Below are 26,708 nucleotides of genomic sequence, written 5' to 3'. Positions count from 1 at the left end.
TCAAATTACATAGACATATATTTATATGAATATGAATAAAAATACATATACATATTGTACAATTTCTTGGCCGAGCGTGAAAACAGCTCTGTCAGCCCAGAAACTGAAGTAAGCCTCTTTAAATAAGTGCAAAATGTTAATGAGACAAAGATTTGAAAAGCATATATAAAGTCTTTTTTTCTGAATCTTCCTTCGCATTTTGTTTTTCCTGTTAAAATCACATGGAGCGGACATGAAGAACTTGTGCAAAGACCCATTTATATATACTCATATATAAATTTATATCTATGTACATAGAGTTGGTTCATCATAAGTTGTAGCTGGTGCCATTAGCTTGACATTAAGTAACTTTTACTGCTTAAAGAAACGAAGTTACGGCCTATGCAGGACCTTGGCTGTGCATAAAGAAAAAGGTAAACCAAGGATAATCTGATCATTTTTAAAGTAAAGGAACATTTCCACACAATCTGAAAAGGACTTTTCCCATCAGAAAAATCATGATGCAGTAGCAAGAGCCACGAGAAGGCCCTTAATGCTTCTGAGATGGTGGTAACATAAACAAGTGCAAGATGTCACTGATTGCACACAACAAAAAGCAACACTTCCCCTCAGCTGGAATGAGAAGAAGCTGCCTGAAAAAGAAGCAAAAGAAAGCAGAAAAGCGGTAGAAGCAAAAATAAAAACAAAAGGCTTTGTTTAACTGATGCAAGGCGTTGCAAAACTTCACTCTGTTGCCTGGAAGAGAAGTGTTGTCTCACCTCCTTGACTTTTTCCCCTCAAGCTGAATCGTTCCTCCAGTAGCCACTATTCAGTAGTCTCGCCGTGACTGAGCGTACAATACAGTAACTGCAGATTTACATTACAATACACCACCTTACAGTGACAGCACATCGAGGTGGCGCTGATTCTGAATGTGGAGGGAAATATGGAGTGTAAGAAGATTTCTTTTGTCACAACGTCATCAGCTTTTTTTTCTTATCTTCGTTTCCTGTCACATTGACTGACATATAACTGAAAATGAGATCCATTAAGAGTTTTGAGAGCTCATTTATCCACAATAATTCCTAGCTCTAAAATCTGCAACAAAAAAAATCAAATATTCCAGCAGAAAAGGGGGACAGAGACTATGTTTTGCTTATGACACAGCAGGAAAGCAACTTAGCAACGAAGCAACACAACCCCGTTGTGAGTAAAGAAAGAAAAACGGGTTCATGAAAGGGCCTTACACGAGAAGCAAGCCTCCTGACCTCTCAGCTCCATCTCTTTGCTCAATATTTGATGCCACAGCGTGTGAATTATGGATGGTGCTTATAGAAAATAATACAGTGTTCAACAGCAGCACAGGTGCACAGCTGCAAAGAGCAGTGAGTGGATAACAGGGGTTTTTGCAGCACTGCTGGGGTCTGAACACAACAACAACAAATCACCTGCTACCAGCCGGCACTACACAGGTGTAAAAAGGCCCGGTGAGCCGACAGACAGGGAGTTTGAGGTCAGAACATTTCCATGCACTCCACGAGAAACGTATCTGCAGTTGGAAACGTGCTCGGCTGTTTTAGATGTAGCCTGGCCTTTACTTGTGAGCAGTTTTTTAAATTGATGTCATGAGAGTGTCCGCTTCTTTTTAATAGATGTCGAGTCACCTTCAGCGAGTGTGAGAGAAAGGGATGGGGAGAAACGTTAATAAATCTCACAAAGAGATGAAACTTAGAAATGACAAGATACACGGGGAAACGAGAAGTGAAAAAATGAGGAGCAGCAAACAGATGAGAAACAGAAGATATGAAAAGTCATGTGACATGCACAAATTGAGGGCAAACTGTTGCAAATTGCAGGTTCTCGCAGGTGAGTTTTGATTTTCTTTGGACAAATGGCATCATGGGGAGAGGAAAAAATACTACAGCTGATTATTTTTCCTTCCTACGTCAGCCTGTCCTGAATGAATTTATTGTATATTTGCTCAATCCACAATCACAGAGAAATGTGCACATCAAAGCAGGCTGTTTTCAGATCTTGAGGTCAATTTAGGTTAAAATTAATCAATCAGAAGTGTAGCAGAAATCCAGTTTTCTGGCAATTTATGAGAAAAATAAACCGACTCCAAACACTGACTCTTACTAAAGCTGCTGAAGGTTTTTTAGTCTGTTCCCAACAACGAGTTAATGAAATAGATTCAAAAGCAAGAAAGGAGGAGATAAAGGAGTATGTATAAAAATCTACAAAATAAAGTGCTTTCAATGAGGGGCAAGCAGAGGAATTTCTTTCATTTAAGATGGGCTGTGGTATGGTCTAACAGGAGGGTGAGCCAAAAGTCAGAGTAAAACATCAAAAAGGGAATCATGGGGCAAACAAAATACCAAAAAATAACTAAAATATCATTAAAAAGACACACATGATGCTGCAGCTTATTGCAACCTAAGTTTCCTGGGTAACATTAAATTGTGATTTCTAGAGATGAGGATATGACCTGATGAAACAGTACTTCTGATAGTTATGATGTCGCAAACCATAAAATGGCCAACCTAAAGTAGAAAAATCTTGCAGGGTAAAACAGGAGCAGATTCTACAGGTGTTGTGACTCAATAGGACCAACTAAGGTTGCAACTAATGATTATTTTCATTATCATTTAATCACTTGGTCTATGAAATGTGAAGAAAAAAAAAAAAAAACATTTTAAAAAGGTGAAAAAAATGCCGCACACAGCAAATTGCCATGTTTTAGAAGCTGGAAGCAGGAAATGTTTGGTATTTTTTCTCAAAAATTACAAAAAAGCATTGCAGATTAATATTCTATTGATAATCAATGAATCAAGTTATTATTGAAGCTCTAGTCCAAACTACACTGAGAAACGAGATGCAAAAGAGAAATCTCTGGATCTGTGGATTGAGACTATAGCTGACTCATTGAAGAGCAGAATGACGCTTTCATTTCCGCCCTACACAAATTTGGCTTTGTGAATAAAAAAGTTGTCCAAACCTTTTTCTTTGAGTCTTATTTAACTGCCACAAAGGGAAACTGCAAATCACAGACTAAAAAGTTAATTTCAAGTTTGCACTGGGTTTGAAGGTCATTGCTTGACCTTGACTTGCTTTTGCGATTGGAGGACACGAGTGTGGCAACTCCAAAGCTTGATCCATAAATGCTTTGGGAGAGTCTAACCAGCGTTCTCACAAAACTACTCTGTTTTCTTCTCATTTTCTTTTATATTAAACTATCGGATCAAGATATGTGATTTTTGCACCATTTGTCCAGATTCTACCACGTATTATTTCACACACAAATACAACCAAATAAAGAATTTACAAAAACTACTGCTGGACACCAAACAGACCGATATTAAAACGCTACAATTCTTTTTTTTTTTTTTTCTTCAGTGTTTCTTCCATATTGTGATAGCACATTAACTGAAATCAAACATGGCCACTTGTCTGGGAATATGTACTGAAATGTGTACAAACTGCTCTCTTTGAAATACCACTCTTCCCATTCAGACACTGATTCTGTCTGAATTATCCATGTCAAGTATGTTTTTTTCTCCTGATGTAAATGAAGGCCTGTATATATAGAGAGAGAAAACCACACACACAAACTCACTGGACAAAAAGTGAAGAGTCACAAACCACTGCGAAGAGAGTGGCAATAAAAACATCTGTCTGTCAGGGTTCACACAACATACACACAGCATTTCTGCAGTAATTCAGTTTGTTTGTTTGTTTTATGTGCCAGAGTCTCTGTCACATTGCGTCCTTTTCACCATTTTGTGTCAGTGTGCCCGACAGTGCTGTGGCACAAAATGGTGCCGCAAGGAAAGCAACCCGGTCTCTTCCTTTTCTCACATTTCTCATGATCCAGGGTGCTTTCTTTCCCGTGTCTGCTGTCCCTCAAGTGTCAAACAGGCGGCATGGCGAACGACTGAGGAGAAGAACTCTTACCCCGACAAGTCCCAGGCCCCTGGTGTCCTAAAAGAGGGACACATTACCTAAGAAACTGTCTTCTTTCCTCCCATATCGGCCTCCTTCCTGTCCAGCCGCATGTACGGCTCAAACGCTGATGAACCGCAGCCGTAGGCAGATGTCAGTTCATGATGAGCGCCCCCCAGCAGCGGCATGGAGAAGCAGAGGGAGTGCGGTGGCGGGACGCCCAGCCGCGGTGATGGCGGGGTGCCACCCAGCGAGGGCAGAGACAGCCCGAAAGTCCCCCCTGGTAGGGAGCTGGGAGGAGTGCTGCTGTTGATCCCTGGAGAGGTGGAGGAGCCTCCGCCCGGGCTGCTCAGCAGGGAGCCGTTGTGTGCCGAGTGGGGAGGCCCCAGGAGGGAGTTAGGTGGCGGGACAGGGCCTGACAGGAGGCGGCCCTGCTCCAGGAGGCGCAGGATGTTGCAGGTGGCCAACGACTCATTCGTGTTAGAGGAGCGTTTGTCGGAATCCTTGGTGGTGTCCTTCTTCTGTTTAGTCCGCCGGTTTTGGAACCACACCTTGACCTGCAACAACACAACCATGAAGAAAGTTTCACGTTATAATTTGTTGTCCCAGCCACACACTTTGTCAGTGGTTGAATCAGTAAAATCAGAATTAAAGGGCTAGAAAACGTTGTCAAGGCTTTTCATCGTGGAGCACTGACTGAAAATGTTAAGAAATCAGTTTTATATGTTCTTGTCACAGAAACAAATGAATCCTTCAGATTTTAGTTATTTTGTGTTTATATTATACCACAAAGCTTATTCTGCAAGAAGTGCTTCCTAACTCTTGAGCTATCCACACTGTTGTCTTCTTTGTTACATTATTGTAACGTGTGAAGATCACTGATGTTTCAACACGCTGTAAGTCCATCTCATCCTGACATCCTACATCCTCCTTAAATGCCCAAAAGTTGAACACGTGTGAACGACTTGATCTCTGCTTGATGCATATCCACACTGTAGCATGTTGCAAGCAGTGAGCGCACGCAACAAAAATGTAAACCACTCATACGCACATAAATCCATGCAGAACAAGCAGAGATGCTGTAATCCCTCGGCAACAGCCATTGGATCAACTCTGTTGTTTTCCCTGCACATTTGATCATGGTCCCACGCACTTTACCTCCTCTCACACTTCACGGCTCTAACAGGCTACAAATGCACAAATGGGGATGTGCAGTGATATAAGAGCTGTACAGCAGATTGGGAGTATGAGCTAAATAAAAATAAAAATCTCACTATAGCCCTAGAAAGTGGACAAATGAACAGATTAGACAAAGTATGCAAATGCACCACAAATAAAGCTGTTTGCACAGGCTCTAGAGGATAAAGAAAGTGAAAATGGAAAATCTGCGCCATCGTCATCTCTCAGAGCAGCAAACTTTAGTTTCACCTCATGAGCAGTTACGCCACCCACTGTAGATTGAGAAAAGCTCAGTGAACTCTGCCTGTCCTTGTCCACCATGTTTAATTGATAGGCCGCTGCTTTAATGTATAGCGTGTGCAAAAGTTGGGCTGGGTGGGATGATGATTGGAAGGCACGGGGGGAGGAGTCCCACAAATCGCAGCACGGAGAGCCACTACTGAGAGGAATCACACACATGAAAAATGTATACAATCCTAACCGACTTTCACTGCTCTTCATGTTTCAAACCTCCTACAGTATCCCTCTCAGTGTGGCATGCAGGATGGTGGATAATACTTTGGTACTTGTCTTGACTTGTTGTCATTGGGGAGAATTTAAATGATAAATTGATGCTGTAGTTTTTTTTACTCGGATTTTGTAAACTGACAAAAAACTTATTTTCACCCCAAGAATGAATTATGTTACCACATAATGAAATGTTTGCCTTTTTGTGATTCTTTGGATGTGTGACCAGAGTATAAATCATCATTTGTGGTACAGCAACATGTCGACTCCAGTCAATTTTGCATTTTAAAATCCTCGGTTTCGATCTGACTTATGTCATAAATCAAAAAGTATGTTTGTTTCATTAAAAATCAGCTCAACAGATGAGTGTATTACAACACGCAACAAGCATGTTTATCTCTCCTCTTCTTTCCACTCATCCTCAAGTTTAGCCAACAGAAGTAACATTCTTTACATACCCGACAGACTTTCCAGCCTCTTCATGATTTTTCGTAGAAATACAGTAATCTAATCCCTGATAAGTGGGGATTGGAGGCAGACGACTAAAAAGGAAACTCCTGTAACAGCAGAAATGCGTAAGCCTGTGAAGGGTCTGTGGCTTCATTAAATAAAAAGTTTCATAATTGTTTGTTGATTGCACAAGAGCCAGACAACAAAACACACGCAAATAAATTAATGAAGTATGACACATGAATGAAGGTACAACGCAAACACAGCAGGACTATGTGAGCACACACATTCACAGAGGTCACATGTGAACCAAACATGCGACAGTCACACACACACACTTGCAGCGAGCGAACCTCTCACATGACCCCGTTTATCAGTAAAACAGTAGACCTTCGTGTGTGGAGATCCTCGTCAACACGAGGGTGTAAGACAACGGTCTTAAGGTCAATATCAAAAAGTTTCAGTTTCACCGATGGTTCATTTTACACACTTCAAATAGCCTCTAAACCTCCATTTAGTCTCAAAGTAACTTCAAAGGATCGTTAAGCACACAGTGAATTAGATCTTATAGTTTCATCTGAGCCTGCTCATAAGTTAGGGTTAGGGTTAGACAAGTACAACTAAGCGCTGCCTTCTAGGGAGAAGCACCCTTTCATGCAGCAGATTATGTGTTTTGCAGTTAAATCATTGTTCTAGTAGTTACATTTTTATCATAGTCTTTCCTGTATTGTCCAGCTCTGTCGTTACACCCCAAAGCACACCGGCGCAGCACTCCTCACTATTTTAAAACTACTTTTCATGGTCTCTCTATCCAGGTTTTCAGCTACAAAAAAACATGGGTTGTGCTGCATAAGCTTGTTCTGAGAAAACCTTTAGAATCTGGTGCGCACACATTCATTCATTGCAACTCAAAGTGTTCAAATTTGACAGAATTTCACTTTTTAACTTGAAAACCTGGTGACAATTTAATCACGTTTGACCAGGGACATTTGTTGCATAACTGTCCCCCCTCCATTCTGCCTGCCTTGCGTTTTCATCCTGTGCTTTGATGTTTTGCCTTTTAAGACCTCTGTACAAATGTCCGCTATCTTTAAGGCTGTGAAAAAAATTGTAAAAGAACTTGTGTGAAGGCTTCCATAAGACGACAGGCTAACTAGCTGTTTGTTTGATGGAGTAAGGACTCTGCATAACAACGTGGACACTTCTCAAGAGGTATGTCAATTTATTTTAACCGGTCCTGGCAACATGCCTAGACCCAACCAATCACATCTGAAGGTTTGTTCTTGGCGACCCTTTTGCCAGACAACATTGGTACCTGAAGATTCTGCAGTACCCCAGTTCACATTCAATGACAACGTGTTTTTTTCTATTTCCAATGCCTTTAAAGCACCTACAACCAATATATTTATAATCACAAAATCAAATGACAATGTGAAGATGATGTATCACCTAATTCAGCGGCTTTCTTCGTATTTAAAGAGCTTTACAACGAGTTTTAGCTCATTGTTTGTCCGGCCCAGAATTTTACTGGTTCACAGTCACCGCTCTGATAGTGTTGTTTTTTGTTGCAGTAGGCAGCTGTTTCTGAAACCTCACTGTACACTACCTGCTCAGCAACAAACAAAATTAGCAACTAGATGGTGAACATAATGGAGCATTTAGCAGCTAAAGACCAAGATTTGCCCTGAAGCTCCCTCAAATAATTGCTCAAGGGCATTTTAATACTTGCTAAGGATATTCTCTTTCAGTGCGTAGCGTGATCACACAGCACCTTTGGCACTAGTTCTCGTTCATCTTCTAAAACACCGGAGCCAGAGTGACAAGCAGCTCGCCCCATTTGGGTGGCATAAATTATAAGCCAGTCGTAGGTGTGGATCGTGTGGAGGTAATCAGGTCGGCTGGTGCTGACAACAGTGTAATGCACTGAAAAGGTGGGCTCAACAGACAGTTAGGGCAAGTGATATCATTTCAGCTCAGACCATGATACAAATAATGGGATCGGAGGGGTTCCCAGAGCTCAGAAAGAAATACTGATGCCAGCAAGTCTTACTGTAAACTTGCAAAAGAAGCACAGAGGGAGGGATAGAGGAGATGTAGTTGGGGGGGGGGGGGGGGGGGGGGGGGGGTATAAGCATCAGAAAAGATCTCTGTGTAGCTTCTTCTCCTTTCTCTCAGGCTATATTTAGTTAGCTCACACACTGCCTCTCTGAGATCTCCCTCTGCCTTTTACTCATGCAACAGCCACAGCCGATAAAAAGCTTTCACTACAGATCAAACTCCCAACCAATCCCTCTCCTTCATTCCTATGCTGGGGGTGTGGCTTAGTCCCTCTGTTCACATCTCAGTCCTACTATCCATTGCTGGGAAAAAAAGGAATAAAAAAAAAGCTTGCTGGTGTTTTACAGGGATTTTATTAGAGGGGGGAAAATGATGAGAAGAGAGGAAAGCAAAGCTGCCTTTGGTACATCTACACTATTGGACGTAAATCCTTTTTAATGGGATCCAGGGTTCAGAGCTGGGGCAGAGATTACCAAGGGATATCTGGATGTGGCGTGACCTGCATTTGCCCCAGCCTCACCCTCTGCACCGGCCTGCCGGGGCAAGGCTGGGGCAAGGCCAGGAAGAGTCTGGGCAAGGAGGGTAAGACTAAGGTGAGGGTGGCAGAACCAAGATTGGTGGAAGGATGGGTGAGATAAAAACAGGGCAACAGGAAGTTATATTTAAACACATTCCCATTATAATATCCATGTCATTGTGTGTTTAGGTCAATCATCCCTTAGATCATTACATAGTGGAAACAGAAGATTGATTGTCTTGTTTTCACAGCCATTTCATTAAATGTTGATTGACCAGATGTCGATTTAAGGAATTTTCTGAAACTGCTGGGCACTGTAGCTTTTAGAAAGCATTACTCAAACAGTAGTAAATAGTGCCCATGGTTATTGTAATGAAGGAATGTGTCGCCCAGTGCAACAGTGTTGCTCACTGATGCATTTTAAATAGATAGTGAACAATTGAGTTCTGTGGCACAGAGGAATAAGATTTATGTATCCAGCTTTGGAAACACAGATAATACATTTCGCTGTTGGTCTTTGTATGAGATTTTTTGATAATGAGAAATACACAGAATATCGCTAACTTTATAATTTAAGACAGCTGCTGATTTAGTTCATTTGCGTCTGACAGAAAATACTGTTATCTAAAAAGGTATTATTGTTAAATGTTTATGATTTGCAAAGCAGCAGGATGAGATTTTCAAGATGAGGTGGGTGATATTTTATAGGTGAATGATGTGTACAAAGTTTTTTTCTTTTCATTTTTTCCCCCCTTTCTGTCTGACAGTGAGTTTAAACAAGTCTCTGCCACTCTGTGTGAATTCTAAAGAAGTAGGTCTGTTTTTTAATAAGTACAAAACAAAGAAACTGTATCAGCATGGCATTAGGATTATGGGTATAGAGAGGAAGGGGAAAACCATAAGGGTCACACAAGAAGTGGTGTAAAAATATGTATATTCATAAGAGGAGACCATGTATGTAATATAATTGGTTTAGGATATGAGTTTGTAGCAATCAAACGGATATACTATTGTTTTAGAATTCAATGTAAAACTCTTTGATGACTTAATAATAAAGCCCTCCATTATATACAGTATTTATGATATCTTAACACTATGTCCTTCACTGAGGCTCCTGTTCTGTTGACTGAAAGGACAAAAACATTTAGAAAATAATTAATTTGTTTAAAAAACTGTGTAATCTTAGGGACAGTTTTATATGTAAGCCTGAGTTAAAAAAAAAAAACAACTCACATTTCCACAGCTACAATCAAATGTAACTGTCTTTCATCTGATTGGTTTATAGATTTAGTCCCACCCCTTTATCCTGTTTGCAAGAAGCGGCTGCTGTAAAGCAAGTGTGAGGAGGACAAGACTGGACAAAACCAGAGAGAGAAAACCACTAGTCCATCACTGGACTAGACAAAGGACTAGGGCAATGGGACACAATGCAGAGGATAACATTATAAAAGATGGGGGCAAGGCAAGGCGGGTTAAATACAAGGTCAGGGAGAGATGATCAGCCCGGCATGCATGAATACACAGATCAGCCGGGCAGAGTTCAGCCAATCAGAGGTCTGCGCAGTGAATCCAGACAGCTGCAAATAGAGCGGCAGGCAAACTGGGCTAGAGGTATAAAGGTTAAGCCAGATCAAGACCCAGTGTACAGATCAACTGGGCATCCATGTGTGTCTGTTCAATAAATCAGCTAAGCTCTGCCGTGTTCCCAGCATGCAACTGTGCTAAACTCAAGGAGCCACAGGAGAAAATTGGAATAAAGATGAAATTTGATTGTTTATATTATGTTTATAATTGTGTCTTTTCTTCCAAATAGTTTGTCCCGATTTAACAGTATGTTTTTAATCACTTTGCTTCTCAGCTTTACTGACCTAAGCTACACCGATGGAAAGCATTAGCTAAAACATCTGAGTGACACACTCTGCTGCTGTATAATGCCGATAATGTAAAGTGAAATGCAGGATTGTGAAGGTTAAAGTCTTAAAAGGACGCTTGGTGACATTCTTTCACACTTTCCATGACCCCTCCAACAGCTTGGTGCTCCCACGGTGACCCTGTTCAGACCCCCTGATCCCAGGCATGTGATGATCCGCAGCACACAATGAAAACTCTTTTCATGGAGATTGTACCAGGCGGTCCAGCTGCCATTGAACTGTATGTAACACACCAGTGGATACTCAACTATATGTAATGTTATGGACCAATGGCAACCAATATGTATTCAGCTCTAGTGAGTGTGACGGACCAGTGGTCGCCTTTTTTGAAGAGACCAACGACTTACTCAACTGTGTGTGATGGATAAATACTGTTACAGATTATATTAAAGGCATCCATACCAATTAATTAAAACGATTGTCTATTGTAATGACAATTGGCTTGTTTTTTAGTAGATTTAACTTTTACTTTCAGGTTAGTGGACCATTTGACAGACCAATTCACACTTTAACCTCAAACAATTTGTTGAGAAATAAATTATTTATTTTTCAGTTGTTTCGTTTTATTTGTAAGAGACCATGTACAGTATTAACATATTTGTTGCCGTTTGACATACTGCACCATGGTGTTAACTTAAAGCTAATGTCCCCACTGCGGCCCCTTAGCAAGTCACAATTAAAACAATTGTGTAATATTGTGCAACACTAAACAATCAGAAAAAGCAGAAAAAACTCTTCCTCTAACATTGTTGAAAGATATTTTTGGAACTTGGGAATTAAAAACACTGGTACAGCGGCTAGCACTGTTGCCTCACAGCAAGAAGGTTTTCGGTTTGAACCTCGAGCTGGTTTGGGCTGAGGGGGTTTGTTGTTGGGCGCTCCGGCTTCCCCTACAGTCCAAAGACATGCAGGTGAATTGGTGGTTAATAAAACAGCCTTCAGGAACATTCATTTTACGAGGCATACAAGTAGAATAAATAAGAATATCTAAATAGTAAAATGTATTAATGTGTTGTATTGTCTTACAATGTTTATCTACAACGGTACAATCACCCCCCTCCAGCAATTACTTCTGGAAAAGTAGAACCGTAGATCAAAGACGGCCACTGGCATCCCCCTTCACTCTGATGTCTGTTTCATGGGAGATCCAACAGCCTGGTTCTGTTCTCCTAGAGCCCCCATCCTCTTTTTCATCAGCCCAACCTCACACCTTCAACCTGCCTCACTAAATCACTACCCCCCTCAAACCTGCGTCAATGTCATCATCACCACCATATATTACCTGACCCCTAAACCTCGAAACCCACTAGACCCCCCCCCCCCCCAATCACCTAACCTTGCTTGAATAAATCCGTTCTGGTCCTCCATTACTGCAGCACGTCTTGCCAGGTTCAGCCAAGGGTTAACCCCGTCTTATAGAATCGCTGGTAGATATGGCTGGCTAATCCTCCTTAGCGCAAAAGCACTTATGAGGCCCACCTTTTTTTCCCCCTCTCTCTCTCTCTCTCTCTCTCTCCCCATCCATTCAACGCCCTCTCTCCCTCCACGCCCGGGTGAACCCCACCAGGTTTGCGGCCTTAACAGTGTTTACCTCCTCCCTTCACATGCTGCAATGCTAGTGCTGCACTCATTTGCCAAAGAAACCAGCAGGGTTTGAATGTGGTCCATGACTTTTCTTGCATGTCACCCCGCAGACACTCGAATCACCTCAGGCAAAAATGTTTTTGTCACAGCTGGTAAAAACGAGACACAGAGGCCTAAAAACAGAGGATGGTCTCACAATTCAGCTGCCTCCGTTTTGATTTTCCTTAATGCATGACACTAATTTAACACACAAAATCTATTGCTTTGCTCCTCTTTTTTGCCGTTAGAATGGGATCCTTCTTCTGTTGTTTTTCCTGACATTCCTTCGTTCCTTTTTTCCTTGTTAACATTTTTCCTTACCTGAACTGAGGGTAATAAAACAGACAAACAAACCCTAATCCTAGCAAAAGAAAATACTATCTAAATAAAGAAAATATCTAGGATGAAACAAACACTCAAAACAAATATAGTATAGTAATACAAAGCAATCTACCTCCACTTCGTCCAGCTACAAAATTAAAATGCTGCTTACATACCAACATCCTTACAACAATTGAATTATATAATACATAGGCCTATATAATAACGCTCCAATGTGCATAAGCAGTACTTCCACTTTTGATATTTTAGGTAGGTTTCGCGGAAAGAACTTTTTCTTGTAACAAAGAATTTTTGCAATTACATTTTATTATAACCACAAAATGAGTACCTGGAAAACTTTTGACCACGCTGATTGGTCTGTAAACTTGAGGTCAGATTTAAAGCATCCGCTGTGTGTGTGTGTGTGTGTGTGTGTGTGTGTGTGTGTGTGTGTGTGTGTGTGTGTGTGTGTGTGTGTGTGTGTGTGTGTGTGTGTGTGTGTGTGTGTCAAAGGATGGTGTAATTTTCCAAACATATGGAGGACCATGTAATCCTTTAACTGGTAAAAACAGGTAAATCAGCAAAATGGGATACAAGAGGTTTTCACTTTTCACATGCAATCAAACACACACACACACACACACACACACACACACACACACACACTTCACTCTGTCAGAAGCTGATGAAACAAGTCAATTCAATCTGAGAGAGTAATTAAGGACAAAGGCAAATACGACTTAATTGCCATTATGTTCTTCTGATTATCTAATCAGTTGACTAATCAGTTGATTAGATAATCAGAGCCTCACAGTTTCTTCCTGACCATCAGCGAGTCGGACAAAGGTTCTTGTTCTGAAGATGACGCTCTTGCTTTAGGTCACCGCCGAGTTAAGAGGAAAGTGTTTGCTTCTTTACAACAGGAAGCCCAAACATTTTAACTGAAAGCACAATGGCAGCAAGTGTCTGTCTGTCTGTCTGTGTCCCTTCCTATCTCTTTCTCTATTCTGAGTGTTTGGACAGTCCCCGTACTGTGCGGCTGCTTCTCTGCTACATCTGCACAGATTTACGTCATGGCCACGTCCTCTATGCTCCAGACAAGTGGCCAGACACCGTCTGTCTGGGCCGTCATGGAGAACAATACACACAGCGAGGACATTCACTGTACGTAGACACATAAACACAACTCGTCATCTTGTCTCCTCTCGCCTCAGCCTGCAGAGGAAAACACAGATAGATGTATTTTGGAGATTTTTCCTACAGTACATGGTACCAAACTGAGTCTTTTTTTTTTTGTCTTCGAAGAGGAACAAAAAGGTGAATTATTTCAGTTCTCTTCATATCGGCAGGCCAGATCAGATTTACCAGGTACCAGAAGAATTCAGATTTACCAGGTTTATAGTTATACAAAGCGTTTTTATAAAGCGTGTCTCTCTGGGTTGTTTTAAGATACTCAGAGATGAATTACACCACATGTTAAAAAAAGATCCTAGATAACTAAAAACACTCTAGAAGTGTGAGCAGCTCCAGGGTTACTGATCTGTGGCCAACCCTGACCTCTCACCTCTGAGTGGTAAGGAAAGCCACGAGGTAAAAATACAAGACAGCAATAAGAGGCATCACTTAGAAGTTTTCACTGGCATCACTAAACTGTGCTTGAGGCTGTTTGGTATCCAAGACTTTGTTCGTCTGACAGAAAAGACAGCAGGCAAAACATGAGAAGAAGTGTGACACTGATCTCAGATGACTTGCACACCTGTCCGAGGTCAGTTGCTTCACATTAAGGTGGTGGTGGTTTTAAATCATATCAAGTACCTAAGTACACTCACTGGAAATGTGTTCTCCGCTGCTAAATCAGTAAATGAAGTGCTGAATGAACACTTTCTGACACAATAACCTTATAAAAAGTTTCTTGTCTTTGATTTTTGCCATAATTTGTCCCTGTGGGCCTCCGTACTCTCTGTTTGCGTGTGAGCCAGTAAAATCGAAGCAACGTGTCTAAACTTTAGTGAGCAAATATATTCCTATAAAATGTACATCTCTCTATTCTAACAGCAGGTACATCTTTTAAGTTAACGTCTTGTGGGTCTGCAGCTAGATTTTGTCTGTTTAACTTCTGATCATCCTCCTGTATGTAGATCTACAATGTCTACAATGATCTAAAAGCCCATTAACCAAAAAAAAAGTTGGTGCTTTCTGTGATAAAAATGAGAAAAGTTTAAGAGACTTCTCTGTGTTTTAAAGCCCTCCATGTTAGCTCAACTCGTGAGTGCCAACTCTTCTGAGCCTCGGTGTGAACATGAAAGTGAGAAACAGTCCCACACACACACACACACACACAGATCTCTAACACACTAGGGTCTGAATAATAAAGTTGCGGTTGTGCAACTAAGGCTGAAAGTCAGTGAGACCAATGGCATGTTTAAACAACCACTTCCGAAAATCCTGTTTCCTTCTCTAAAAACACAACAAGATGTTTTAATTTGTGACAGCTTAATATTAAGTGCAAGGCAATTGTGACATATTAAAAACACATTTGAATAGTCCTGTAAGTTACATCCTGGCTGGACTTCCACTTAAAAGCGGAAACAAGTGAAAAAAATTCCAGTTTCATTGTGTCCTCAAACAACTGTGACCAAAAGAAGGAAAACAAATGCAAACACTTGCCCACATCTGTGTATTTTTAAGCTATCTTTGCATTCAAGATTAAACATGATTCTCTCACTGAGCTGTCTCCCGGTTGTTGCAGGATTAAACTAGTTTAACTTGGCCCAGAAAGCATTAAATCCATAGCTTCTCCATGGACGGGCGGCAAACAACAATAGTCTGATACAATGGCAGCGTGTACGTCAGCTGCACTCAACTCAGGAGGACTGTGGGAGAGCTTAAAGTGACCACACAGCATGGTGTCCTAAAACCCCCTGGAGTCGCACTGCCAAACCAGCCGGAGCAGGCAGGACACTTCAAGGAATGTGTAAAGTTTTTGTCGTCTTCATGCAAAAGAAACTTGCAGAAAGTGGTTTGACACATTTTGGTGTGTGGAATTTAGTTAAATGTGAACAGTTGTCTCCAACATGTTCATAAAATAAGTCAGTGATAGCCTACATCTTAAGAGTCCTGCAAAGCCAAAATATAATTTGAGATGAAAAAGTATATTAGGTTTTGTTGTTAAGGTTGTTTCTCTGTGGTCATATCAAGCATGAATTAGATATAATGTAAATGATCCAACTCCACCTGCAGGAATCAACACAACATACCTTCACAATAAGAGCTGAAGCATCCGTGAACATCCAGAGTCCTTCATGCAAACTGATCATAAAGGTAACAGAAATGAACTGTGTGGGTGGGGTGTAGGGTGGGGTTGTTCACTCACACACACACACACACACACACACACACACACACCACCCCCCTCCTGCTGAGTTACCTTGTAGCGGGGAGCCACCTGCCGGGATAAAGGGAGAGCTCTGGGCTGGTAAGGGATTACTCAGTATCGTTACAGCTGCGTGATCACTGAACGCACGAAGAGTTCCAGGTTTCCTCTCACGCGTTTTGGTTGCATTTAGGTTCAAATATCAGAACGAGGCTGAATATTTATGCATATTGTATATTATTATTAAAATAATTAGGGCAACTGACCAGTATTTAATGTTATTAATGTCCGTGTCAGTTGTGAAGCGAACAAAAGGCCTAAGCAGTAGATCGATTGCCTTCCAGACCATGCAGCACCCCCGATAAGTAGCATATGGGCTCCACCCAGTTAGGCGTTTTTAATCAACCCGTTTTCTCATATTTACTTCTTTTGTCCTGTTTATTTAACGCTGTGTGGCTTGGATTTAGTTTGCTGACTGAAACTTTATCAAGAAAAAGGGCTCTGGAGAAGAAATTGTGCGCAGAGGTCAGACTTTCAGTTTACTTGCGTCACTCTGTTTGTAATTTTAAAGCAAAACTACCATAAAACTTGCGTGATAAATACATTTGGAAGCCACAATTTAAATTTTGTATAGGTTTTATCTTTAATCCAAGCTCTGTGCATCTTGGCGAGATACTTTGGAGACTTTGAGACGTTTCTTTATTTCTAATAATCACACAATATCTTACTTTCAGGCATTACTCCAGTTGGCTTCTGAACATTGGCCATTTTTTCCCTTCGAAGTTTCTATAATTGTGTGATAGTCTGGCTGAAGATTTTAGCCACTGTGTGTGTGTGTGTGTGTTGTTTTGTGTTTCCAATGTCTGCTGCCTCATTGCGTGATCAGGTTGAATAGCCTACCTGACCAAACTAATTGGAGTTACCCCATGGGTCAACGACCAAATCCCAAAACATCGTTAAAAAACGCTTAACGACCCAACCTCCCATATTACTGTAATTAGTAGCTATTTGTGTTTCAGCCACTGTTAAAGACGTGTCACGTTTACAAAAGTTTATAATTACGGTGTGTAAGAATGCTTTAATCGTATTTTGGTTGCTATACAATTCTCGAAATGTTTCTTAAAATACAGGGGAAGTTCACTTGTTTGTGTTTTTTGTTCAATTACGTGACTTTTTACATGATTTTCTGCTAAAATCCAGTCTAAAGCTCCATGTTGCATTTAGTGTGTGGAATAGTTGAGTTTGGCACAACGAAATTTGAAAGAAAAAAGCCGAAGTTAAATGCGACAGATGTATTAAGTGCCAGTGAGAGACAGTCAAAACAACAGGTTTTATGTTTTTAACTGAAATCAAAAGTTCAATAATAGGCTAATAATAATAATATCTTTAATTTCAGGTTATGAATCTAATCGAAATTGAGGAGAAATTGATTCCCCAGAGAACTTTTTGTGATTAAAAAAAAATCCCCAAAGCACGACTTTGTATCTAAACACGAAGCTTTTACAAGATATGCCAGGAAAGAAAACGGTTTAGAGCTCACAACAGAAAGCATGTCACTTCCTTACAAATAAAAACACAGGAAAAGAAGGCCTGTATGGGAGTGTATTTGTAGAAATGTTAGACAGACAGATAGATAGAAGATAGCATCTTTTCTTTGTAGCCCAGTATCTCCTCTGAATACTCTTTCTAAAAAAAGAAAAAGCATATAAACGCTCTTTGCTATAATGGAGCTGCGTTTAAACCCAGCGATCTTTAATTTGGACATGAAAATCAAGTTACTTCCTGGGAAATATGTGAAAGCCTTGAGTGGCGAAAATAAAAACATCAACAAACACAGTAAGCCACCTGAAAACCAGAAAAAAAGACCAACCAACTCTTTTAAAAAGGACCTTAAACTTTGAGAGCTTCCATCTTCCTTCTGTGGTTTTGCATGATTAGTCTTGAATGGCACATTTGCTTAAAAATATGCAAACGCCACAAACAGAATGAAGATAATAAGAAAGATAACTAATGCCAACTAAAAGCCTTTCGATCGTGCTTAAAAGCTGCTTCAATAGCACATAGCATTAAGAAATTTCACAGCAATGGGTATAATATTTCACGCCATTACCCGGGAGACTTTTGTTAGAGACTTTTATTATTTACATTTTGTTCTCGCTTGAAGGTCAGGCAGTTTTCAGACGGCTTCATTCAGCCAATCATCTGCTGCCCAGCGTCTCCTCAGCAGCAGCAGGAAGCTGAGGCCCTCCCATTAACACCCCTAGTGTCAGCACTAATGAGGGGCACAGTGGCTGCTCTGTGCTCCCAAAAATGCACACACACACACACACACACACACACACACCTCCTTTCCACCACCTCTACGTTTGAGTGCGTTTTTTGTCGGTGGATGTTAATGTTGCTGTACTCCACAGCCACAGTGATGATGCCTAAAGTTCCTGCAACAAGTGTTTTCACACAAGAGGATTTAAGGCTTCGAAACCTGCAGCCTCCGGGTGTTTATTTGCACACAATTAAATTAAATGGGCGACATTATAACCCTACTCCTACTTTAATTTCATGTTATTTTATTTCGTGGATTTATTTCCCACGTTTTCGTTGTGAAACTGTCACCATCTCCAACTTGCATCCCTAACTGCCCGTTTTTATGTTAGGTGTTGTCTACAGAGGACTTGTGGATTATTTACTTATGAGGAGAGGAGGCGATGCTGATCGCACATTTCCAATGCACAGACACTTTTTGTGATTGCAGACCACGGCACCAAAAGTAAGTGCACTGCATGTAACAAGTGTCCGCAGGTAGTTTAGGGGTTCAACGTTAGGTAAAATATGATACAATTAAATTCGCAAGATGTATGCTTTCCGCAAGAATGGCCTCTGAAATCCGAAATGTAGCCTACAGGACACAACAGCAAGCATCCATGTTGTGTTATAAACCTTCTGTTGACTAAATGCCATTTCTTCTTAAGACCTCATAATTGGAAAAACGCGCGCTTTAATGGTTTGTGCAGTAATATTATGTGAACCATAATAATAAAAGTTGTATTTTATTGTAGGTTTAAAAAACAAATTAAAGGTCCGCTTAAAACACTTAAGAAGTTCATGTCTTGTGCATTATTAATGCATAAATCTCTCCTTCTATAGCTCCATCATAGTTGCTTTAACAAAATGTTGTGTTGTAATGTCTTTGGTGTGGTCTGTCAGTGTGTTAGGTGGTGACGCCCATAATAAATACAGAGGGGATGGGCTCCTGCTGCTGCAGGAAGATTTGAATGAAGCGCGCGGCGTCGATGAATGAGCGCCATGAAATGTCTGCAGTGTTCAGAAGAGCCCGGATGCACCGACGGGGCCGATCTACTGGGCAACATGACAGCGTCTTTATACTACATTACACAAACACACACACGAAAGGCAATTTTATACCACATAGATTTTATAAAGATTTTTGAGTGGCGTTTACTTCTATTTCTAATACAACCATGTAAACTGAAATGTGCTGATCAGGAAAGAAAGATGCCACCAATTTGCATAACAGGCTATAGCCTATATCTGTCACACACGCTATTCAATCCAATAGCCACATTATAAAATGCCCATTTTCGAGACTGATGATGTTGAATTTCGTTCCATGAGAGGTGTGGACTCATTTACTTTTGAGGCTGTGGCGTTGCATTCATGTAGCCTACAGTGTTTTAAAATACGCCCCGATGTTTCCGTAGGTAAATGTGGACAAAATTGCAATATTTTGAGATGGACCTATACAGAAATGATCCGGCCAAGGCCTACAGGGACTAATTGTGCAAATGGAATTTGAGCCTACTATAAGGCCTTAGGCTTCATGCTCATTTATGGCCTCTATTGGCACGTGCACACACACCTGAGGCCTATATATGGGGGACTTTTTTGTCTGTTTGTGTGGAGTAGGCTACGCATCTCAATTAAAATTCGTGCCTCTCTTGTGGGATTGTAAACATGTTCAGTCTGGTTTAGGCCCCGGATGTGCCCATTTAAGAAGCCAGCTGAAGAGTGGTTTGGGGCGTGGCTCTTAATCCTCCCCTCTCATTGGCTGAGGAGCCAATTAAAGGCCCCAAATACACCTAAGACAAATCGTTTGAAATATTAGGCTAACTTGAAAGAACATCGCTGGCTTTGGCCAATAAATAATATAGGCCTAATAGTTTTTTATTATTATTATAAAATATGCTATAGCATAGGCTATGCTAAGGCCTTAACTAGCAACATGGCTAAGCTACTAGCTAGTTGAGTAAATTGTTTTTTCATTAAAAGATACTTACAGCATCAGTTCTTTATTTGTTGTTATTGCCTTTTTCGCCCTACAGCATTTAGCCTTGCTGAAGACAACATTTCTTACCTGTGTTTCGGAGAGATTCAGCTGCCTCGCGAGCTCCGTGCGCTCGCGCCCCACCACGTACTGGCACCGCTGGAACTCGAGCTCCAGCCGGTACAGCTGTTCGGCCGTGAAGGAGGTCCTTGTGCGCTTGGGCCGGTCCAGGTCGAGGCCCTTCGGCAGCACGATCTCCCGGATGGTGCCTTTGGCATCTGTCCAGAATAAAAACACAAAGTCTCAGTAGCTATATTTTCGAAAGAGATGCAACAGCCAAGGCTACTAATGGTTTTCATAAAATTTATTAATCCATTCATCCATTTACATTAAAATTTAAATGCAATCACCGTTTCGGTATAGTTTTAGGCGACCAAACACACAAAGGCCCAAACTGATGTAGCTACAAATGGAAAAATGGATGGATGTCGCGTCTTTGAATAAAACAAGCTACATGTGTGTTATTGGAGTGTTTATGACACACCTGAAGAAGGGCCCAATTGTCATTAATATCTATATACATTAGGCCCTACTGTAGGCGTGTTGGACAGCAAACAAATTAGGACAAACTATTTTCTTTAATTGTGCTTAAATGTGTGACCGATTTGTGAGTGCTCACAATAATGACACACTCTTACAGTTTGCCCACATCACAGTCTATAATCCATATTCAGTGAATATATCAGATATTTGGGGAAAGGTTGAGGCTTGAGATTTCCCACGTGTATCAACTCAAACGCCTAAATTTACCCTTGCCCTGCCTGCGTAATGTTAGTCCACGTGACTCTGTTCTGTGAAAATGAACACACCTTGTGTTTTCATGAACTAAAAGTCAAATTAAAATCCTTGAATCAAAGCCATTGCGGATCCAATACATTTTCGGAAACTTTATCAGAAACAAATGGCAATGAAAATTCGCATACATGTTAATTTAATTCTGCTCACTTTGCCCCAGTTTCGGGGGTATAAGTCTGGTAGACTATGAGCTCTGAATATCTGTCCTGACCATAGAACTACTGGGCTATCAAGTGTTGCACAAAAAGGTAGCATTGCTTTATTTCTCTGCACGACATTTAATTCACCCCATACAAGTCAGAGTATGTATCAAAAGCTTCAGTCTCAACTGTCTCTAAGGTGTGCGTCATTATTTATCCCCAACAACAACAACAACAACAACAGTGTGTGTGGGTTCCTGAAAAAAACAAAAACTCATGAAATAGGCTACTTGACCTTTTTTTTTTTTTTTTTTAGCTTGTCCGGGTTATTGGTCCATTTTTTAAAGTTCAGTCATTTGTTCCACCCTGTTTGCAAGCTGCCTGCTGTTAATCTCAGCTGATTTGATTGATCAACTAAAGCCTGTCCGCAAAATCAGAACTAATTTAAATATAATTTTTTTTAAAACATATGGTAGGATATAAATTTAAATATTAGAGAGATATCCTTGGTGGTGGGGGGGGGGGACTTCCCAAAGTAAAATCCTTTATTTGTTTGTATTTATCACATTCAGTGGAGGCGCAGGCAAGACAACACGTCCTCTTTGTCCACTGTTTTTAAGTCATAAAATATGCAATCCAATAAAATATGAAGTGCCCTGAATTAAATATGAAACAAAACTGATTGAACCGAACATCTATAATGTCTCTTTAGGAAGGCTACCAGCTAGAGCAACCAAAACACTCGAAAACTAAACTAAAGTTGAAATATTTTTTATTTTATTTTAGCTATTAAGACAAATTAGACTTGCTGGAAAGGGATATCACCCCTTGTATTAAAGTAGTGTAACAGCGTGGTGATGAAGAGGGAAACAAAACATTTGGGGTCATTAAATACAGCAAGTTGAATGAGAATCGGTGCGTAAAATCTAGCTGTTTTAGATACAACAGGAGAATTAAAATAGTTAATGAAACTCAGAACAATAGTCAGTTATGTACGCCCTGAACTGCATTAAACCTTTATTTCAATCGAAGTGTCCCAGGCAGTTATTCTTAAGTGTTTGGTCAGCCTGCAGGCCTAAGCAACGTAATGAAACCTGCCTGAGAGGTCTCCATCTTTACGCAGGCGTAATGACTTTGCATAATGTGTCGCCAGCCGAGAGACATTCTGTGCCAGATATGCTATAAACCCTCCTAATATACAGACACACAGTGGCGTACATTTACACATCGGCTCCAGAGCGAAAATAACAGCTCAAACTGTGATGGAAACATTTGCAAGCAGAGGAGGGAACCAGCGGCTGTACGCAGACCGACTGACCTCTTGGTGACCCCGGACGCTCTGCGGAAAAACCGAGCATTCAGACCCGCTTCAAAAACAAATCCTGGCACTGCAGGTATCGTTCCCTTAGTGCGAACTGTACAGGTTATCCACCAAAACCGGCTCACACCAACGTCCTTCTACAGGCCACTTCCTCCTCTGATGGACACCATTAACCAGCGAGTGAAGCAGCACATTAACGGCAGTATGTCCAACTCAGTGCTGATGAATCACATGCGTTTATAGCGAGTATGCGAACACCTGCCTGCCAGAGCTCATGTGAAAACATCAGGGGGGTCGTGTGATCAGCAGAGAAATTTTATATAAGGCTTAGAAGCTTAGATATATAGCATAGAAGGCTAATAATAAATAATAATAAACTATGACAGAACACTTTTTACTGGAAGTGATCGCTCTGCTTGTTTTAGATGTAGGCCTTTTATATATATACATATATATATTTATACATCTGCACCCACGTCCATAATTTCTCTCTCTTTCGCCATTTTTTCACGTGTTTCTCCTTCCCTCGTGCTCTGTGCCGTGTACTATTTAAAACTGGTCGTTACTATATAAATTGTACAATTCTCCCGCTAAACGAGCTGCTTCTTTAGCCTATAGGAAAGAGGACGCTGCACGACTAAACGGTCAATAAAAAGATAAAACTAACCAGCCAGCAAGCATAACATCCACAGCATTCGCCCATAGCAGAGAATTGGAGAACTGATAGGCCGACATATCGATTCTGTCCTAAGCAAACAGTTAAACACCGCTGCTAAAAAATTATGCACAGAAATACCACTTGCAATTTAATTTTAGCGTTTTTCTTTACGAGGTTCTGAATGGAGGGGAACCGTGCAATCTGCTGACTTGTTCTTGGAAAGCATCGAATAAAACGCATCCTTCATGCAGGAAACTTCACAGTGACTCAAAATATGCCTCACATAATAATGTATTCTAAATTCTGATATTTTTGTAACAGTCTATATGTTTACATGCTGAAATAATAATTACACACGCCCTCAATGCAAATAACCTCAAATAACCTACAGGTTTAGACAGATGCATACATGCTTTCTTTATATTATTGGAACGTGGTGCCCTCTAAGCTTCTCTGCAGGGGTATAACACACATTTACTGTACAGATTAATTTTCCATAATTTAACCTGTAACTTATGGAAACTATTTTGCGCTACTTGGACTAAATATGACTCTAAAATTACCTTTAAGGATATAGAATTTATAATAAAAATAAAATAAGATAAAAATAATGACAACAGATGTTTTAGTGTTTGCTGATTGTAGTGATTTCATCTTAATTTTCTGGATTTAAAAAAAATCTCAGCATCATTCAGAGGCTGCTGGCCTCCTGCAGGAGGGCGTGGACACTCAGAGTAATAATAAATTAAATAATATTCTGATGTTTATTAACATAACGTTCAAAGACAATCAGCTATTGGCAAGTAACCTAATCCACACACCGCTTTAGAGTGGTTGTTAATGGAGAGCTGCGTGATGATTTTTGTATCAGCTTTGTCGTTGATAAAAGCAAAATAGCCTAAGCCTCGAGGGGTGAATTTCACCTGATTATACTGAACAGTTTTCCTTTGTTTCCCCCCCCCCCCCCTCCAAGGTCTCCTTTTAAACATTCACACAGAAACGTGTAAAAGAGATTTTTTTCAAAACATATGTGAGAAAAATAATTAGGGAATTTTATATATAGGCCTAAGTAATTGTTTTGACTATTGATCCGGCCAATCAATTTTTATATTTTCAAATGAACAAACGGGTTGTCACAGCAGATAAAGCCTGCGCCAAACAACTACTTTCTAAGTTATTTAATTTCATATTGCAATATAATTTTATGTGAAATTAATGTTTACAGGCGTGGTCTGGTGTTACAATCATTTAGGTACCACGGAAGTGAAAGTACCCCATTGTTACTACAGCAGGAGCTTTTTTTGTAGTCCATCCTGCACCAGAGCTGTTGTGATTTTTAAAGTCTGTCCTGGAGCATCAGTCCAACTTTTACACACATTTTTGACTGATATCTGCCTTGTACCAGTCCATTATATTTTAAAGTAATATTTTGATTTTTGTTTGTTTGTTTGTTTAATGAGAGTAGCACCAGCAACTCCACAGTCAGGTTATTTTTTATATTTGATTTTGTCCCAAGTTTAATATTTTCTACTTTTTATTATTTTAATAGCTGGGACTGTCAGTGCTGTAGGCTACTGTATGTCTGGGGTGAAGCCTATTAAAATATTTGTAGTATATTCGATAATTGGGATAATTGTGGATACAGTGAAGTTAAAATAGCTTCCAATTTCCTGGAAAATCTCACAGATTCCAATTAGTTTTACGCACAGAATAAATCAGTTTTTGTTTTGTGTTCGTCCACTTACCCCTTACTAATATCCTCCGACAGTAGTCAGGGTCCACTCCCAAAAGTTTGTCGTGTCCGTCTTCGCTAGAGGACGTCGGGGTGGACGCTGATGTCCCCGGGGTGTCGGTGGAGCTCTGAACCGGGGACCGGCTCCCTATCTCGGCGCGGCACTTTGCTTCCATCCGGTCCGGACAGAGCGGGTTGGGTCCACAGCGGTGGTTCCCATCGCCCATAGTCGTGGCCTGATCAAACATCTACAAGTAAGTTACACTCTCTAAGACTATCTCTCCCTCCGTCTGTCAGTACTGCTTAACCTCGTCTTTCTACTTTCTTCTCCTCTTTGCAAGTGTTCTCCAGAGACCAGAGGAACATGCCCTCCTCTTCCTACAAAAAAGTAGATCCAGTTACAAAGGAACCATGCGGTCCTGCAAAGGGACCGGGGTGCGCTTCAGGTGTCTCGGCATGACACACGGTCCGGAGTCCAAACCAAGGCAAAGGGGGGAGTGGAGGTATCTCGAGATCCTGTTCTAACTACAGCAGCCAGGAGGTGCAGCAGAATTGCATAGTGCAGCCTGTAAGGTGCTAGTGAGCAACCAGATCTATGGAGGAGCGGGGAGGTGCCACAAACACAAGCTCACACTGCTCACCCACGTGGAAATAAAGTGAGAGGCGGCACACACACAAAAAAAACCCACACAGCAGCGATCACAGTTCACCGTGGTGCACAAGCCAAGGAGGAAAGTTTCTCCTGGTTTGTTCAAAGCAGCTGCCTGTTACTTCAGCCCCGGTCAGATCCACTGCCTCTGCGGATCCTTGATTGAATGGTGCTGGTGGTGAGACGGCCACATAAGGGTAGTCGGTGGTCTTCTGCTTTTGGAGAGCTCACAAGAAAAGATGTCTGTGTTGAAAACCCTGCAGGAGGGGACTGTCGGGAAATGGGAAATGGTCACATTTGTTCTCAAATAAAGTCTGGAGCACTCTGGTCAGCTTTTATAATTTGCTTTGCAGCTGAAACATCACGTCGGAGCGGGGCGGCTGGAACACCCTGCCTACACTGACAGAGGAGAGACGTTGGTGTGTGGATAATATTTGTGGTGACACGGTACACTTTACAGAGGCAGGAACCCCATACGTCACTTCCTGTCCACGCAGGGTCGTCGCCGATTGGTCCGCTGGAAGGGCACGTTTTGACAAGCTGATGAGCGGCGCTGCAGACCGGGATCAGGCATGGAGACATGAGACGATGGTTGTGTGCAATATTCCGCTCTGGAAACAGCCAAAATGCAGCGCTGGCCGGCCTTTCTCCGCGGCACCGACAGACTCTGACACTTTCTTTTGTTTTACAGCGAACTCTGAGCTCTGCCCGGTCCAGAAGACCGTGTGAGTGGTGCTCAATAGTGTTTCCAACAAGCAGAGGCACCTATGAGCCTGTGAGGTAAAACTTCAGTTAGCCTACATTTAAAATGTAGGCCTATCTCAGTGTATTACCTGTAGATCTCACTCAGCCACGGGCCTCACAATTCCCAATACGATCAATAGGATCTTAAAAACTGAATTTAATAAACATATGCATGCCCCATATATGCCCCAATTTTTTTTTAAATTAAATTGAAAATTTGATTTCCTGTCAGTCAGTTTGATCAGATTTAGATTTTTACGTCAACAGAAAGCCTGCAGTCACATTTAAGTGTCTTTTTAGTGTCTTTTACAGCCACATTCAAGTGCTTGGTTCAATCAACTTTATTAATCCCACTAGGGGCAATTAGTTAAGAGCAGCATTTGCAACAGTAACCTTGATTGCGACCCTTAACAGCTTTACCTGGGGGAGTGTTTACTTTATTAAAAT

The 26,708-nt window shown here is 41.1% G+C and overlaps 1 protein-coding gene and 1 long non-coding RNA gene across 2 annotated transcripts; one reads left to right on the top strand and one right to left on the bottom strand.

Annotated features, from left to right (window-relative positions):
• On the bottom strand, positions 1 to 25,951 carry vax2 (ventral anterior homeobox 2). Its single transcript, XM_046065793.1, has 3 exons — positions 24,882 to 25,951; positions 20,253 to 20,440; positions 1 to 4,478 (listed from the first exon to the last, which is right to left on the bottom strand). Exons 1-3 carry the CDS (start codon positions 25,114 to 25,116, stop codon positions 3,981 to 3,983), a joined length of 921 nt encoding a protein of 306 aa, XP_045921749.1. The 5' UTR covers positions 25,117 to 25,951; the 3' UTR covers positions 1 to 3,980.
• Positions 8,404 to 11,115, top strand: LOC123981126. Its single transcript, XR_006827680.1, has 2 exons — positions 8,404 to 8,708; positions 10,663 to 11,115. It is a non-coding gene; the product is annotated as an uncharacterized LOC123981126 (long non-coding RNA).
• Positions 25,952 to 26,708: the final 757 nt, after the last annotated feature.

The sequence above is a fragment of the Micropterus dolomieu genome, linkage group LG12 (assembly GCF_021292245.1).
Source record: "Micropterus dolomieu isolate WLL.071019.BEF.003 ecotype Adirondacks linkage group LG12, ASM2129224v1, whole genome shotgun sequence".
NCBI classification, from domain to species: domain Eukaryota; kingdom Metazoa; phylum Chordata; class Actinopteri; order Centrarchiformes; family Centrarchidae; genus Micropterus; species Micropterus dolomieu.
The sequence above is the reverse complement of the archived record's forward strand: the minus strand, read 5'-3'. Positions and strand labels throughout refer to the sequence as shown.